Raw genomic sequence first — 12,587 nt, 5'->3', positions numbered from 1 at the left:
AGCTCACACACACACACATTGTATGAATCAATTCAAGGAAATCACTACTATATGATAAGCAGAATAAAAAAGAATGATAAAACTAATTGGCCACAGAGATTAGTTAACCCTCCTTGAACATGTGAGAATCAGGAAAGACACCACACACATGTATGTGGCCCTGTTGCATGTGCAAACTATGGGATGTGTTTTGGTGTTAAGTTTTAGCCCTGACGTAAATGTTCTTGCCAAAAGCTGTTCGTCATCACCACCTATATATACAGATAAGATCTTGTCACATTGCTCAGTATTTATTTGTCGTCATGTAATAGAAATGGCTATGTTATATTTGTGGTGTGAACCTCATATATATAATTTACTTGTCACAAGATAATTCATATGAGTTGTAACTGATTCTCCTCCATGTAACACTGAATCTCCTCCTGAATCATAAACTTGAGTGGCACTGATAAGCCTAAATGTGAGTTTCCAGTGTATGACTAAGTAGCTGTGAATAGGTGGGGCACTCTAGATTACAAAGACAAGAGCTATCAAAATGATGTGAAAAAGGATGGAGAACTTGATTAAGAAAATTTCTCAAGAAATGAAGTCATTTGCATGGTTCAGCATTCAGTAATTTTAAATATGTAAATCCTTGCATGTGTTACCATGGAAACTGTTTTCTTTTTCAGCTGTTTTATGACTATGTACTGTTCGTATTTGACGTATCATTCTAGCTTTAGAATCACAGCAGTTTTTGATAAATCACTTTTCATAAGCATATAGAATTATTAAAAAATATTAGAGATTTTAAATCCACAGCTTTATGCTTAAAGTTGTAGAGGACACCGTCTTTAGTGCTGTTTTCATGTTGCAGCAAAAGAATTAACACTGGTTTTGTGCACCACATTTATGTGAACACTTCTTTCTGCACAGAATAACATATACATGTACTTGCACACATACTTACCTGAATGATTCACTTTCAACATCAGAGATACAGCACTGCTTCCTCTGTTTTACTATTGGATAATCTATGCCTGTGTGATACAGTGCTGTATTGCCGTAAAATTGTATTGCTCTATCAGATGTACTCTGTAGTTCATACCAATAGTAAACACAAATTCAAATCACATTTCACATTTCTGTGAGGAATATTCCAGCAATGAGGAGCAACTATTTCTAAAACAATACCTTATATGTGCTATTATTGTAATATAAATTATACTGTGTCTTAAGAACTGGACCACGCATAGCATACAGCCAAGTGCTTGTCCATGTTGTTCTGGAACGTTGAATAATTATTGCTATGTTGATATCAAGAATAACACGCAGACAGATAGTATCGCACAAATCTACAGAAGATTTCAGTAGATAGAAGAACAGATTTTAGGCAGTCCAATTTTTGTTTCATTTCTTCACAGATCAGTTTTTCTGTAAATTGAAGAACAAAAACAGCGCAAGGTTGGAAAAATCCTACTTGTGTATTAATAGTATGAAAGAATCAATGTACCCTGGAGACTCAACAGTTGAGGTGTGGTATTCACTGCTGATTGGTTGACTACCAGAATTCATAGAATCAAATGGACTAATACATTGTGAAACTTCTAAATTAGCAATGTGATATTTATACTAAGACAAAAAATTCACCCTTTTCAATATGTGGCTGCCATGTTGAAATTTCTGTGATGTTTGACTTTTCAACCAATCATATGTCAATGTGGTATATAATAAACAATAAATGTTTACAAACTTACGCATCTGTATCCAATCTTAGTTTGTCAGTTATGACCTTAATGTTTTTACATGATCTGTTATATGTCAGATATCTAACTAGTGTTCATGTCTATTTGCTCAAACTGTTATTCTCATATAAAAACATTTCAAAACAGATAAGGAAACTCTAGCCTGCTCAAAGATAAACATTGTCAAAATGCAAAAGCATGTGAAAATTATCTTTAACATGTGCTTGTGGTGTGAAGTTGGGTGATGAAGTTGTTGACCTGTTTGTCAAACATTTTGTCATGATTGTAAATGTTAGTGGTAGAATTGTATAGCCATGCTGTTAACATTGCCTGTTATATAGATAGACATCTATCTGCCAACAACTGGTGTCCAAATGTTTGTTGTTGAACCTGTTATTTTTGAAATGAGTTAGTTGCTATGGTAATATTTTTAAAAATCAGACTTAAAAATATACTTCATCCGTGTTTTTCTGAATTTATTAATTTGTAAGAACAGGCTTGTAGAAAATTTGAAATTGTCACTTCAGACAGTGGCAAACACTGGAATATATATCATGTTTTTATTAACCAATTGTTTCAGATCATGCTTGTGATACACATGCTATATATCACAGGCACAATAATTGTTGAGAACTCTGGTCAGTGAATTTTTGGAAATATGGCAGATTGAGGGTTCAGCCATCAGTTTCTTGATATTTTTCAAAATTGAAACTCAGTTACAAGTCAGACTATTTCTTTGCAGTTGTAGGACGTGATGAGATCAGTTCTCGGCGAAGACATATGACCTCCAGTGGCAGTCTTGAGGTTCCTGACCATGGGGCACAAAGGTCTAGGTCGCCATCAAGGGAGGTAACTCATGGTGCTAGGTCTAGATCACGTTCCCCTGCTCCTCATCGCGTGCCAGAGGTTGTTTCAAGGTCGCTATCACCACCTGAACTTAGGTAAGTATCATTCATGATAATGACTATGAATTTAAAACACTTTTGACAAGGCATTGGAAATAGCAGCAGATGTAAATGGTCTCTTAAGAATTCTGCATATGTCAAATTGTAAAACAGTTAATTGTTTACATGGGTAAATATCTGGATGTAAATCTATTTAAATAGAGGATGTTTGATATATCTGTTCTGTTTTCTGAAGGTCACAAGCTCCACATGGAGTTCGCGGGGTGCAGGCACGCTCAGCAGGAGGAACTCCACAGAGTACTCCGTCACCAAAGAAGCGGCAGTTGCCAGCAATACCACTAGAAGCCCAGATGGCCAGCAGAGACAGAGGTAGAGCTGAAATAGCAATGTTGTGCATGCTATACAAGGTGGTCAGAAAGTGGAAATTCTGTTAGCTTAATGCCCTGTGTTAAATAATGACACTGTATGTCATGGAAAGTACCGGTAGTCAATGAGTGGAAATTGTGTGAGCAAGGTGAGCCATGTTATATATTGAGACAATGTCATGGAAAGTGGTCTGAGAGTTACAGGGCTCCCAGATAAGGGCTGTATCGGCGTATGTACAGATATAAAATATTCACGATACGGTAGGAAATAATTTAGAAAACGTAGTAGATACGCACCACAGCAATGGTGCGTTAGCTTCCATTCAGTACTCTAAATGTACACTTAAGGTTTTCCAGTACTCAATATTAAACAAATAAGGAGTACGTACTCCTGATGTTGAAAAATTATCTGGAGCCCTGGAGTTAACATACGAAGGAAAAGGTGTCAACTTGATGCACAATGTTAAATAATTACATTGTATTGATACTTTGCCATAAGACAAGTGAAGGCAAAGCTATCCTACCGAAATTGTTTACTTAAATGTCAGCAGTTTTATGCATGTTTCTAATGACTAATAACAAAGATACAGTTTAGACAGGGACTACAGTTAACTATGGTACCACAGTTGTTCATGCCATGTTCTGATTGCAGTAACACAAGACCTAGAAGAGAGAGAGCTCGCATGATGAAGATGAAGATAAAGATGGGTCAGCATGGTTCTGGAAATATACCACTGTCTGACAGTGAAGCCTACTACTCCAGAAGGGATATGGACAGGTATGGCCAATCAAACAGATACTTGTCTTAGCTCAGATTGCATAGGGGCCCTGGTAGGGGTAGCAGTTAATCAAATACAGTGCGACCCTGGATATCTGGACACATTCTTTTTGCGTAAATCGTCTGGATAACTCAATATTCGGATATCTGGATTTCTGTCATCCATGCTTAGGTGTTGAAACGGTAGCGAGCATACACTTCTGGTTTAAGATCACTTCCAAAACAGCATGGTCATTTTGATGTGCCAATTACAATTCACTCTGTGCCAGAATAGGCCTACTAATCACCACCAATACCCTGCTGATTGGTCATTAATCCGGATTAGCACTTCACACGGTCAGCCGTAGATCAAATCTTCATGCAGATAAGTGAGTTAATTTTGTGTTGATTTAGCCGGTTAGTTTGTAAAATTTACAGTCTGGGAACGGAAACCGCATATCTGTTATAGACAGTCACTTTTATAGCTTAAGAGATTGGGGTTTTTAATGAAAATTGACCGGAAGGCGAGGTTTCTGGATATTTGGGGTCCGGGTATCCGGGGTCTCACTGTATGTTTATTAAGTTTCGACTTCGGACTTTCCTCACAATGACATGATATAACTGAAATATCATTACAACTCTTTCACTCACTTCAAACAGGATATACTTTATTTCATATGTCCTACTGTTGACATCCTTGACATGGAAGTGTTATCACATGTTAAGTACAAGTAACTCAGAACATGTGTACTATATATGGGGGGCGAAGTAACATGTTTAGACTTAGATTAACTGTAACAGCTCAATAATAAATTGCTTCCTGTTATATCAGGTCCAAATCAAGAGACAGGAAAGACCGGAGAATGGATATAGATCGGGATCGTGGAGATAGAATGAGAGACAGAGGTATGGATCGAGGATACGAAAGGGGACGTGACCCTGAAAGAAGCCATAGAGGGCGCAGAGCAAAAGGTTTGTAATTGTCATACTAATAGCTTACCTTTCTGTCAGTGATGGAAACCACTTAGACAGGGTTGTTTTGACTGCTTGGTTCGTTGAATATATTTTACAATCATTACCAGTAGATGGGAAATGAAAATAACATTTTTCAGATGTGCTTTCTAAAAGGTTCACTGCATAGTAGTGTTAGTAAAGCTTGTGCAAAATGTAAAGAGACTTTTTCAACTAATATCAATACTCGAACATAAATGTTTAAAACTAGCAAGCCATAAAATTTTGAACTTGTTGTTGAATGGGTATTTTTATGTCAAAAGACACTGGTAAAATTCTCTATATGGTCATAAGTGTACAGGAGTAGTGTTTGGGCGGAAAAATGACAAGACGTGTGTGTGCCTCCCCAGATTTCCCAAGAGTCTAAGTCTATCACATCTTTGCAAACCTTTCCAATAACATCTACAGTAATAATGGTTTGTAACATTGTTTTGAAACCAGAAAGTTTATATGTTTTGTTACATTGTAGAATTCAGCCCGGAGGTGTCGGACGATGTTGCAAGTGATGTGTCAGAGACAAGTGACATGTCTGAGGTGTCCAAGGTTAGCACCATCAGTGTCAGATCAACACAGTCAGAACGTCCACACAGGCGACTCAGGTAAGAAGTGAATCCTGTCAGTAAACTCATAATATTCTTATGGCTGAAAACACACATTGCTTAAACTCTTGATCGATAAAACAGATATCCAATGATATCTTATACCCTAAGTGTGGAATAGTTATCAGTAGTGTTTGTGTTCTTTATACCCTAAATAAATAAAATGGCTATTTGTGGTCTACAAAATGCTGATAGTGCAGAATTTCTGCATTGTGTGGTGTTTTTTTTTTTTTTTTAGGATAGGTTAATAGGTAAATATTTAATTCCTAATGACTTTCATTGTAGTGGGGTAGCCTAGTAGCTAAAGCATTTCCTCGTCACACCGAAGATCTGGGTTTGATTCCCCACATGGATACAATGTGTGAAGCTCATTGCTGGTGTCCCCTGCTGTGATATTGTTGGAATATTGCTAAAAGCAATGTAAAACCATACTCACTCACTCACTCACTTTCATTGTAGTGAATTCACCTCAAAGATGGAGAGCAGAACCACCATGCCCCGACGTCAGCAGGCTGCCCGCAGCACTGCTAACGACAGTCAGAACTATGACCGGAACGATGGCAGCATGTCAGACTCAGCTGTGTCGTCATCTGTGACAGAGGGACGAAAACGTCGGCCTAGTCTCGGCCACAAAGTGGCATCGCTGGTTGGTCTCTCTCGACGGAGCAGCAGTGCCACACAGCTGGCAGGTTGGTTGAATCTCGGGATCTGGAATCAAACCAGTCTTGACTTGATATCCATACAGCTGGAATATTGCTGAGTGTGACGTAAAACTAAACTCACTCACTCACTTAACTTGATGGTTGACAGTAGCACATGGCTCTGGAGTGATCATTTGTCCTTGTACATCTCGTACATCTCAAAAGATGTTAAGGATCAATTGGTTCCTTATATTACTATAGTCACTGCAGGGGTGGAAATAACTTTAAAATTGCTAGTGTACTCTGGAACAGTGGCACATTTAAAATCACTTGCCCTGATAATTTTTCCACTATATCGCCGTTTTGTTGATATTTGAAAATAAACAACATAATTAACATTGGAACATCAACTGGACACCGGTACAGTGTGATATACAAAGTTGCCCGACAGAAAAAAACACTGGACTCGGACGTTGGGCAATGGGTTATTTCCACCCCTGCACTTTGTCATGGCTGTATACTAAAAAGACTGTAGTTAGAAATTCCATCCAGGGTTTACCTGTAAGTTCTTACTATTGTCTTACTTCATTACCCTTACTTATTTAATTAACCTCTTTCAGAAAAGAAAAAGAAGAGTTCCTTCCAGCGAAGTGAGGAGGTTGGTCCTGTGGATCTCCGTGGTGGAATGTCTAAACAAGCCAGTAAAGACTCCACAGATGGAAGTATTGGCAGCATTAGTAGTGACTCCTCAAGTGTGTAAGTACCCTACCATGCCAACCCCTGTAACATCTTCGACAACACAGAACACATACTTAACAGTTGATTTCCCTTGAGTTTCTGACAGATGCCACCAGGAAGCAGGATGAGCCCACCTTTTTGCAAATACATCGTATTATTATTATTATTATAGGATATGATGCACACATCTCCAATGGCATACAAGGCTGGTATACATTTCCCCGATCATTGTATTATGATTGATGTCAATCTCAATGGCACATTATATTATCAATCTCAACTCCCTGGGGAGTATACAACTCTTGTAGCCACAAGGCACATTAAGTTACTGTGGCTTTCTCATCCTAACAAGGTACCCATTCACATCTGGTTGGACTGGGACACATAGTCACAGTACTTTGTCCAAGTTCACTGCACGTTGCTGTACCTGCAACTAGGTGTTTGCACGTATTCATGTGGCCACCATCTGGTCATATACCAACGGATTCGTGGGTTCTTTTAAGTGCACAGGGTTGTGTACTGTACACTAGGGGTTGTGACAACACTGAAAGAGTCTGCACACAAAGTTGACTCCAAGGTTTTTACACCTGGTCACAGGTGGGCTCGATCATCACTATTTGATAATGATTCATATACATGTTGTAATGATATGGTCACAATTTTACAATGGAGTCTGGCTATGGTAGAGATTTTTAAAGAGTATGAAAAGATTTTTGTCTCTATATAGAAATGAGAGTCATTCAGTTATTGTTGTCCAGACACACTTACAAATGTTATGTGGCATATATTTAGCAGTTCTGTATCATTTCAGCAGGATAAGCATAATAGAATATTATGTGCAAGTACCTTGACACACTTTATTAGTTTGTCTGTCTTCAGATCTAAACTTGCTGAAAATACATGTTTCTGCTTTCAGACTTTGGCTACCAACCCATGCACGTCTTGGTCCTGAGGGCCAGTTTGGAGATTTTGTAGATGGTTTGGGGCCATCACAGCTGGTTGGCAGACAGGTCCTTGGATCTCCGTGCCTTGGCGAGATTCAGCTCGGTTTGTATGACAGGAAAGGTCATCTCGAGGTTGAGGTCATCCGCGCCCGTGGATTATTATCAAAACCTGGAGCCAGAGTTCTTCCAGGTAAGGAATACTCCCAAGAAAACAGTTCTGTTTAAAGAACATTTTATGGAGGAATATGCAATTTGGAATAGCAGTTCAAGTCATTTACATGCAATTTCTTTTTCTGCTAAACTTAAATTTGATGAGTTATATCAGGCTAACACATCACACCTCATGTAAGGCACTATTCACAGTGTTTAAAACTACACTGAAAATAGACCTAAGCCTGTGGAACATAGTCCCTCTTTTAGTTGGTGGAAGATGTATAAATTTGAAAGATATGAATTTCTGAGAAAATATGTTATCCATGCTTTTTCAGCGCCTTATGTCAAGGTTTATCTTATTGATGGCAAGACCTGTGTAGAAAAACAGAAGACAACCACAGCCAGAAGAACACTGGATCCACTCTACCAGCAGCAGCTTGTCTTTACTGAGTCGTACATCGGCAAAATATTACAGGTACACTTTGTAGATTTGGTTACAATATTCATGCAACAATGATTTTCTGTTTTTGAACTAACCTGCAAATTTTGATCTGTTGTTGGAAAATTAAAAACAAATCTTTTGATATGGAATGTTCCTTTTGTTTGTAGGTAACCGTGTGGGGCGATTATGGTCGGATGGACAAGAAAGTGTTCATGGGAGTGGCTCAGATCCTTTTGTCAGATCTCGATCTTAGCAACATTGTGATTGGCTGGTACAAACTGTTTACAACCTCCTCATTGGTGGGTCATCATTCTTCCACCACCGGCCTTGCTCAGTCTTCATCGCGCGGTTCGACGTCATCTCTTGAAGCCTTTGGCCGCTCTTAGTAGTAGTGGGACACAGTAGCACTAGCTTTACCTTGAAAACCAGAGTTGTCTCCTCTTGGCTTACATTTCGAGTTTTGCCAAAGTGTTATCACGTGGTTTTGAGATGGATTTGTGTCAGGATTGCTGCAACCTGGTACCCCAGATGGATAGTGAATAAATGTGTTTTAACATGTGTTACTTCAGTGTATTTCATTAAAAATGATTTTCCCATTCTTGTAGATGGATTCTGTAACGATTTCAACAATCATTGATACGAAGTGTATTTTATTTCATTTCCAGCCTCCAAAGTAGATATTTCAGTAGGAAAAGTAGAAACAATACTACTTGAAGCGTAGACTGGTGTTGTCAGTGTTAACTAGGGGGAGACAACTCAACAATTTCATGTTATTCTCCAATATCATGTGTGAAGAGACAGCTTGGCTTGTATTAAAGTGTGTTAGTACAAGATATAGATTTGGCTGGATGCTTCGATACTGCAAGTTACTTCTGAATGTTTGTTCATGTGTGATATATATGTTTATGATGGTTTTGACATTCATTCAGCTCAAACTATCATGTTATTTCTACTGTTGATGTTGATGGTGAGACTACACTGCTTGTATAAAGCATTTGACATAGATGTGATAGGGGTTCAGCGAAGGGTCATAGTCATGTCACAAATGTTGTTGTTTACCCTTGGAACCTGTGCCCGGACATACGCGTTTGTGTTAAGTGGTTATGCAGGGGCACAGGGCCATGGGAACTGACTGTGTTACCATTTCTTCTCAAGTTTCAAATGCAATATACATGTTCAATGGAGGGCGTTGACTTTCAAAGGGAGACAATTCAGGAAGGTATCAGCAACTTCTGGGTCATCATTGCGGTATTCTTCCTTGATACCCTTTCAGTTGGAGGATTCTCAGAGGTTAATAATATGCTCAGGAATACACCTTCACGCGGAACATATACATATATTCCATCCCATTACCTCCGAAAAGCAAAGGATGATGGGATATGTGGAACCTGAGATGAATTTTGAGAAGGATCAATGTAGCGTGATGATAGCTAGGTTCACCGTTTGCTAATGATTGGATTTTTAGGTACTCTTCCTACACCAATTTGTGCTTAAGATTGTTTTATGCATGTTGTCATGGAGATACACACCAAGGGTGTTTTATGCATGTTGTCATGGAGACATGTTGTCATGGAGACACACACACTAAGGGTGTGTAAGGGAGTCTGGACCATGGAGAGCAAGCACGATAGACAACAAGGAACATGTGATTGTAGGGACATATGGTATCATGGTGATAGCATCATTCAAGGGTATTAGAATGGTGTATTTTAATTCAGAAGCTGCATTTTGGACCGAATTATTTGTGTGTTGCTCTGTGTTGACAGTCCAGGTTATTCATACTGTTGGAATGAAATGATCACCTTCCATTTTATTGATGGTTTAATGATGTCTGCCTCAATATTTGGAGCATTTAATAGAAGTGACTGCTTATATGAAGTAGAATCCAAGTGAGGGATATTTAATTTCTATAGTGTAGGCTGTAACAGGTATCTGTACAAGGAGTAACATACATGTTGATGTTATCAAATGAGTTTTTTGTGGCTATCTTAAACTGATATTTCCTATCATTTCTTCTTTAATGTCAAAAACAGAAATAAAATGAGTGGATTGAGGCAAAATAAAAATGTGCAGCATATTATCTTGAAAAGATAATATATTGAAAATGCAATATAATGCTCTTATATTGAAAAGATAATATATTGTATTAAAGTCTTTAGGTCTTAAAAATCAGATAAAACAAGTTTTGAAACAAATAACCCCCAAAATAATCTTTCATTCTCTCTCCTTTTCTATTCATAAATTCAGTGTAGCTCTGCTATAAACAAGAATTAAAGTGGAATGTTATGACTAAACAACATGTAAAAAGAAATTCATCTGATGACATAGTTTTTCTTTTCGAGTTTTCACAAATTTCATAATACTGATTGATGTTAATATGTCTCTTTCATAATTCAGTTGTTTGACAGCTATGTGATAATGATATAATGACTATGCTACAAGTATTGTTGGATACTAGCTTGATCTTGGTAGGTGATAATGAATATTCACTCCAGTAATTAGTACAGCTCTTGTCCTGTCAATTGAGTGTTTAATACTCATTGACCATATGAAGATATCCATTTTATACCCTTTACAAGAATTTTCAATAGCATAGCCAGATACTGCATTTGAAAACAGTGAATTGATAAACAATGAAAGTGAAACATCATCAGTTTTATGAAATTTAAAGCAAACTAAACCTTCATTCCTTTCGAAAATCAACAGCCTTACTGGTGGTACCAGCATGGAGTTGGTGTCTATTCCTGCATACACATTCACTGTAGGAAAGCAGATGTTTTGTCCCCTGTTGCCTGACATTCCCATGTCTGAAATGTAATGAATATAAGAGTAATATTCGGAAAACAGTGGGTACAAAAAGTATTCCTGTTTGATCAAAAGCATCTAATTTGAGTTGATGTTTAGTCCTTTCCATCTTCAAATGGATTGTTATGTTTGGTTTTTCTGTTCTTTGAGAAGGAAGAAATAGATTTGAAACATCATATAACTCATCCTTTAACTCCCTGGTCATCCAACATAAAATTGCCCAAATTATTAACTGAGACTGCTTGAAGTATGAGTCATGCTAATTACATTAATATGTGTGAAATGTGCCCCTGAGTGTAACTTGAACACAAACTGGTGAATGTGTAGCTGGTACTTTTATGGAGGTTTTACTGTCGTCATTGGTATTTTGAAGCCATGTGTTACGATCACCAAGAATAACATCAGAATGGAAGATAGGTGACCCAAAATGAATGGAAAACAGACAGTGACCATGGTTTCACTTGCCAGATGATATTGGTGTAGTTACTCCTCGTACAGGGACTGAAAACAGAACTTGTACAGGTTTTTCTAACAATCACAGATGGCATTGTCACAATAGGACTAGCTTTACCTGGTATCTATCTGTTGGATAAGTTTAAAAGTATTTTTTTGTCAAATGAATCCTACATGTCATTTGTAAAACCAACTTGTTCAATTGTGGAGAGAGACACTTGCAATTTATGTATACTTGCTGATTTTACTATGGAGTTATGTGAAACTTGTACACAGATGAGTAGTGGACTGTCACCACAGATGCATCTGGTATGTGTACTGAAATCAGATGAACACACATTGTTGGTGCCAAATATCCTCTGATCTCCTGTGCAGTGTTTGTTCTGGGGGTCAGATTCCATGTGCATGCATTCAACTTGAATACAATTAGGGAGCATGTCAAAATCTAAAAATGTTCTTTTCCTCAAAGTTATTCAAATTGTGTATGGTATAAAAAGCATGTATCTTTCCATTCATACAAGAGCTTATTCCTACTCCCAGTTTAGATATTGCATGCTAATGCTGTTGAATATAACAAATTTACTTGAAACATGAAACAAGGAATGTTTGACATGTTCCCTACGGACTCATTTATCTACTAATGCCTTATTAATGATTTCTTTAACAACATTGTTGATACTAGCCTAGATGTACCCTAGTGTTGTAGATATTTGTGAAGCTGTTGGAAGATGTAGACTTTAGCTTAAGATATGGGATCAGCATTGCAAGACCATAGCTGATCTGCCCTCTTATATTTATTTGTATTTGGTTATCACCCCTTGTACATTTGTGAAAGAGTTACATCCCTTTAATCTTGTTCATATTTGACTCCCCAAGTGACAATTCCCTTGCAGTTACGCATTGGATAGTTTCTTACCAAGTATATGTGTATTTTACATGTAAACTTTCTTATTGTTTGTTTTTATACACAACACATCAAAAATTGTATATTGTTGTATGAAATAATATAATGCACAGCTTCAATTGTTATTGAAAGAGTCACTCTATTGT

The 12,587-nt window shown here is 37.6% G+C and overlaps 1 protein-coding gene across 1 annotated transcript in view; it reads left to right on the top strand.

Moving 5' to 3' along the window:
* The window catches only part of LOC124258753, an 83,859-nt gene extending 73,732 nt beyond the window's left edge, over positions 1-10,127 (top strand). Inside the window, 11 exon segments of the mRNA XM_046692835.1 lie at positions 2,467-2,665; positions 2,865-2,998; positions 3,647-3,663; positions 3,666-3,772; positions 4,584-4,723; positions 5,232-5,361; positions 5,821-6,050; positions 6,623-6,758; positions 7,657-7,874; positions 8,173-8,312; positions 8,447-10,127. Coding sequence (XP_046548791.1) covers positions 2,467-2,665; positions 2,865-2,998; positions 3,647-3,663; positions 3,666-3,772; positions 4,584-4,723; positions 5,232-5,361; positions 5,821-6,050; positions 6,623-6,758; positions 7,657-7,874; positions 8,173-8,312; positions 8,447-8,665 — 1,670 coding nt within the window. The 3' untranslated portion in view covers positions 8,666-10,127.
* The last annotated feature ends 2,460 nt before the right edge of the window (positions 10,128-12,587 follow it).

This window comes from Haliotis rubra, unplaced genomic scaffold (genome assembly GCF_003918875.1).
Source record: "Haliotis rubra isolate DU_JTF1 unplaced genomic scaffold, ASM391887v1 Scf70, whole genome shotgun sequence".
Classification (NCBI taxonomy): Eukaryota; Metazoa; Mollusca; class Gastropoda; order Lepetellida; family Haliotidae; genus Haliotis; species Haliotis rubra.
The sequence above is the reverse complement of the archived record's forward strand: the minus strand, read 5'-3'. Positions and strand labels throughout refer to the sequence as shown.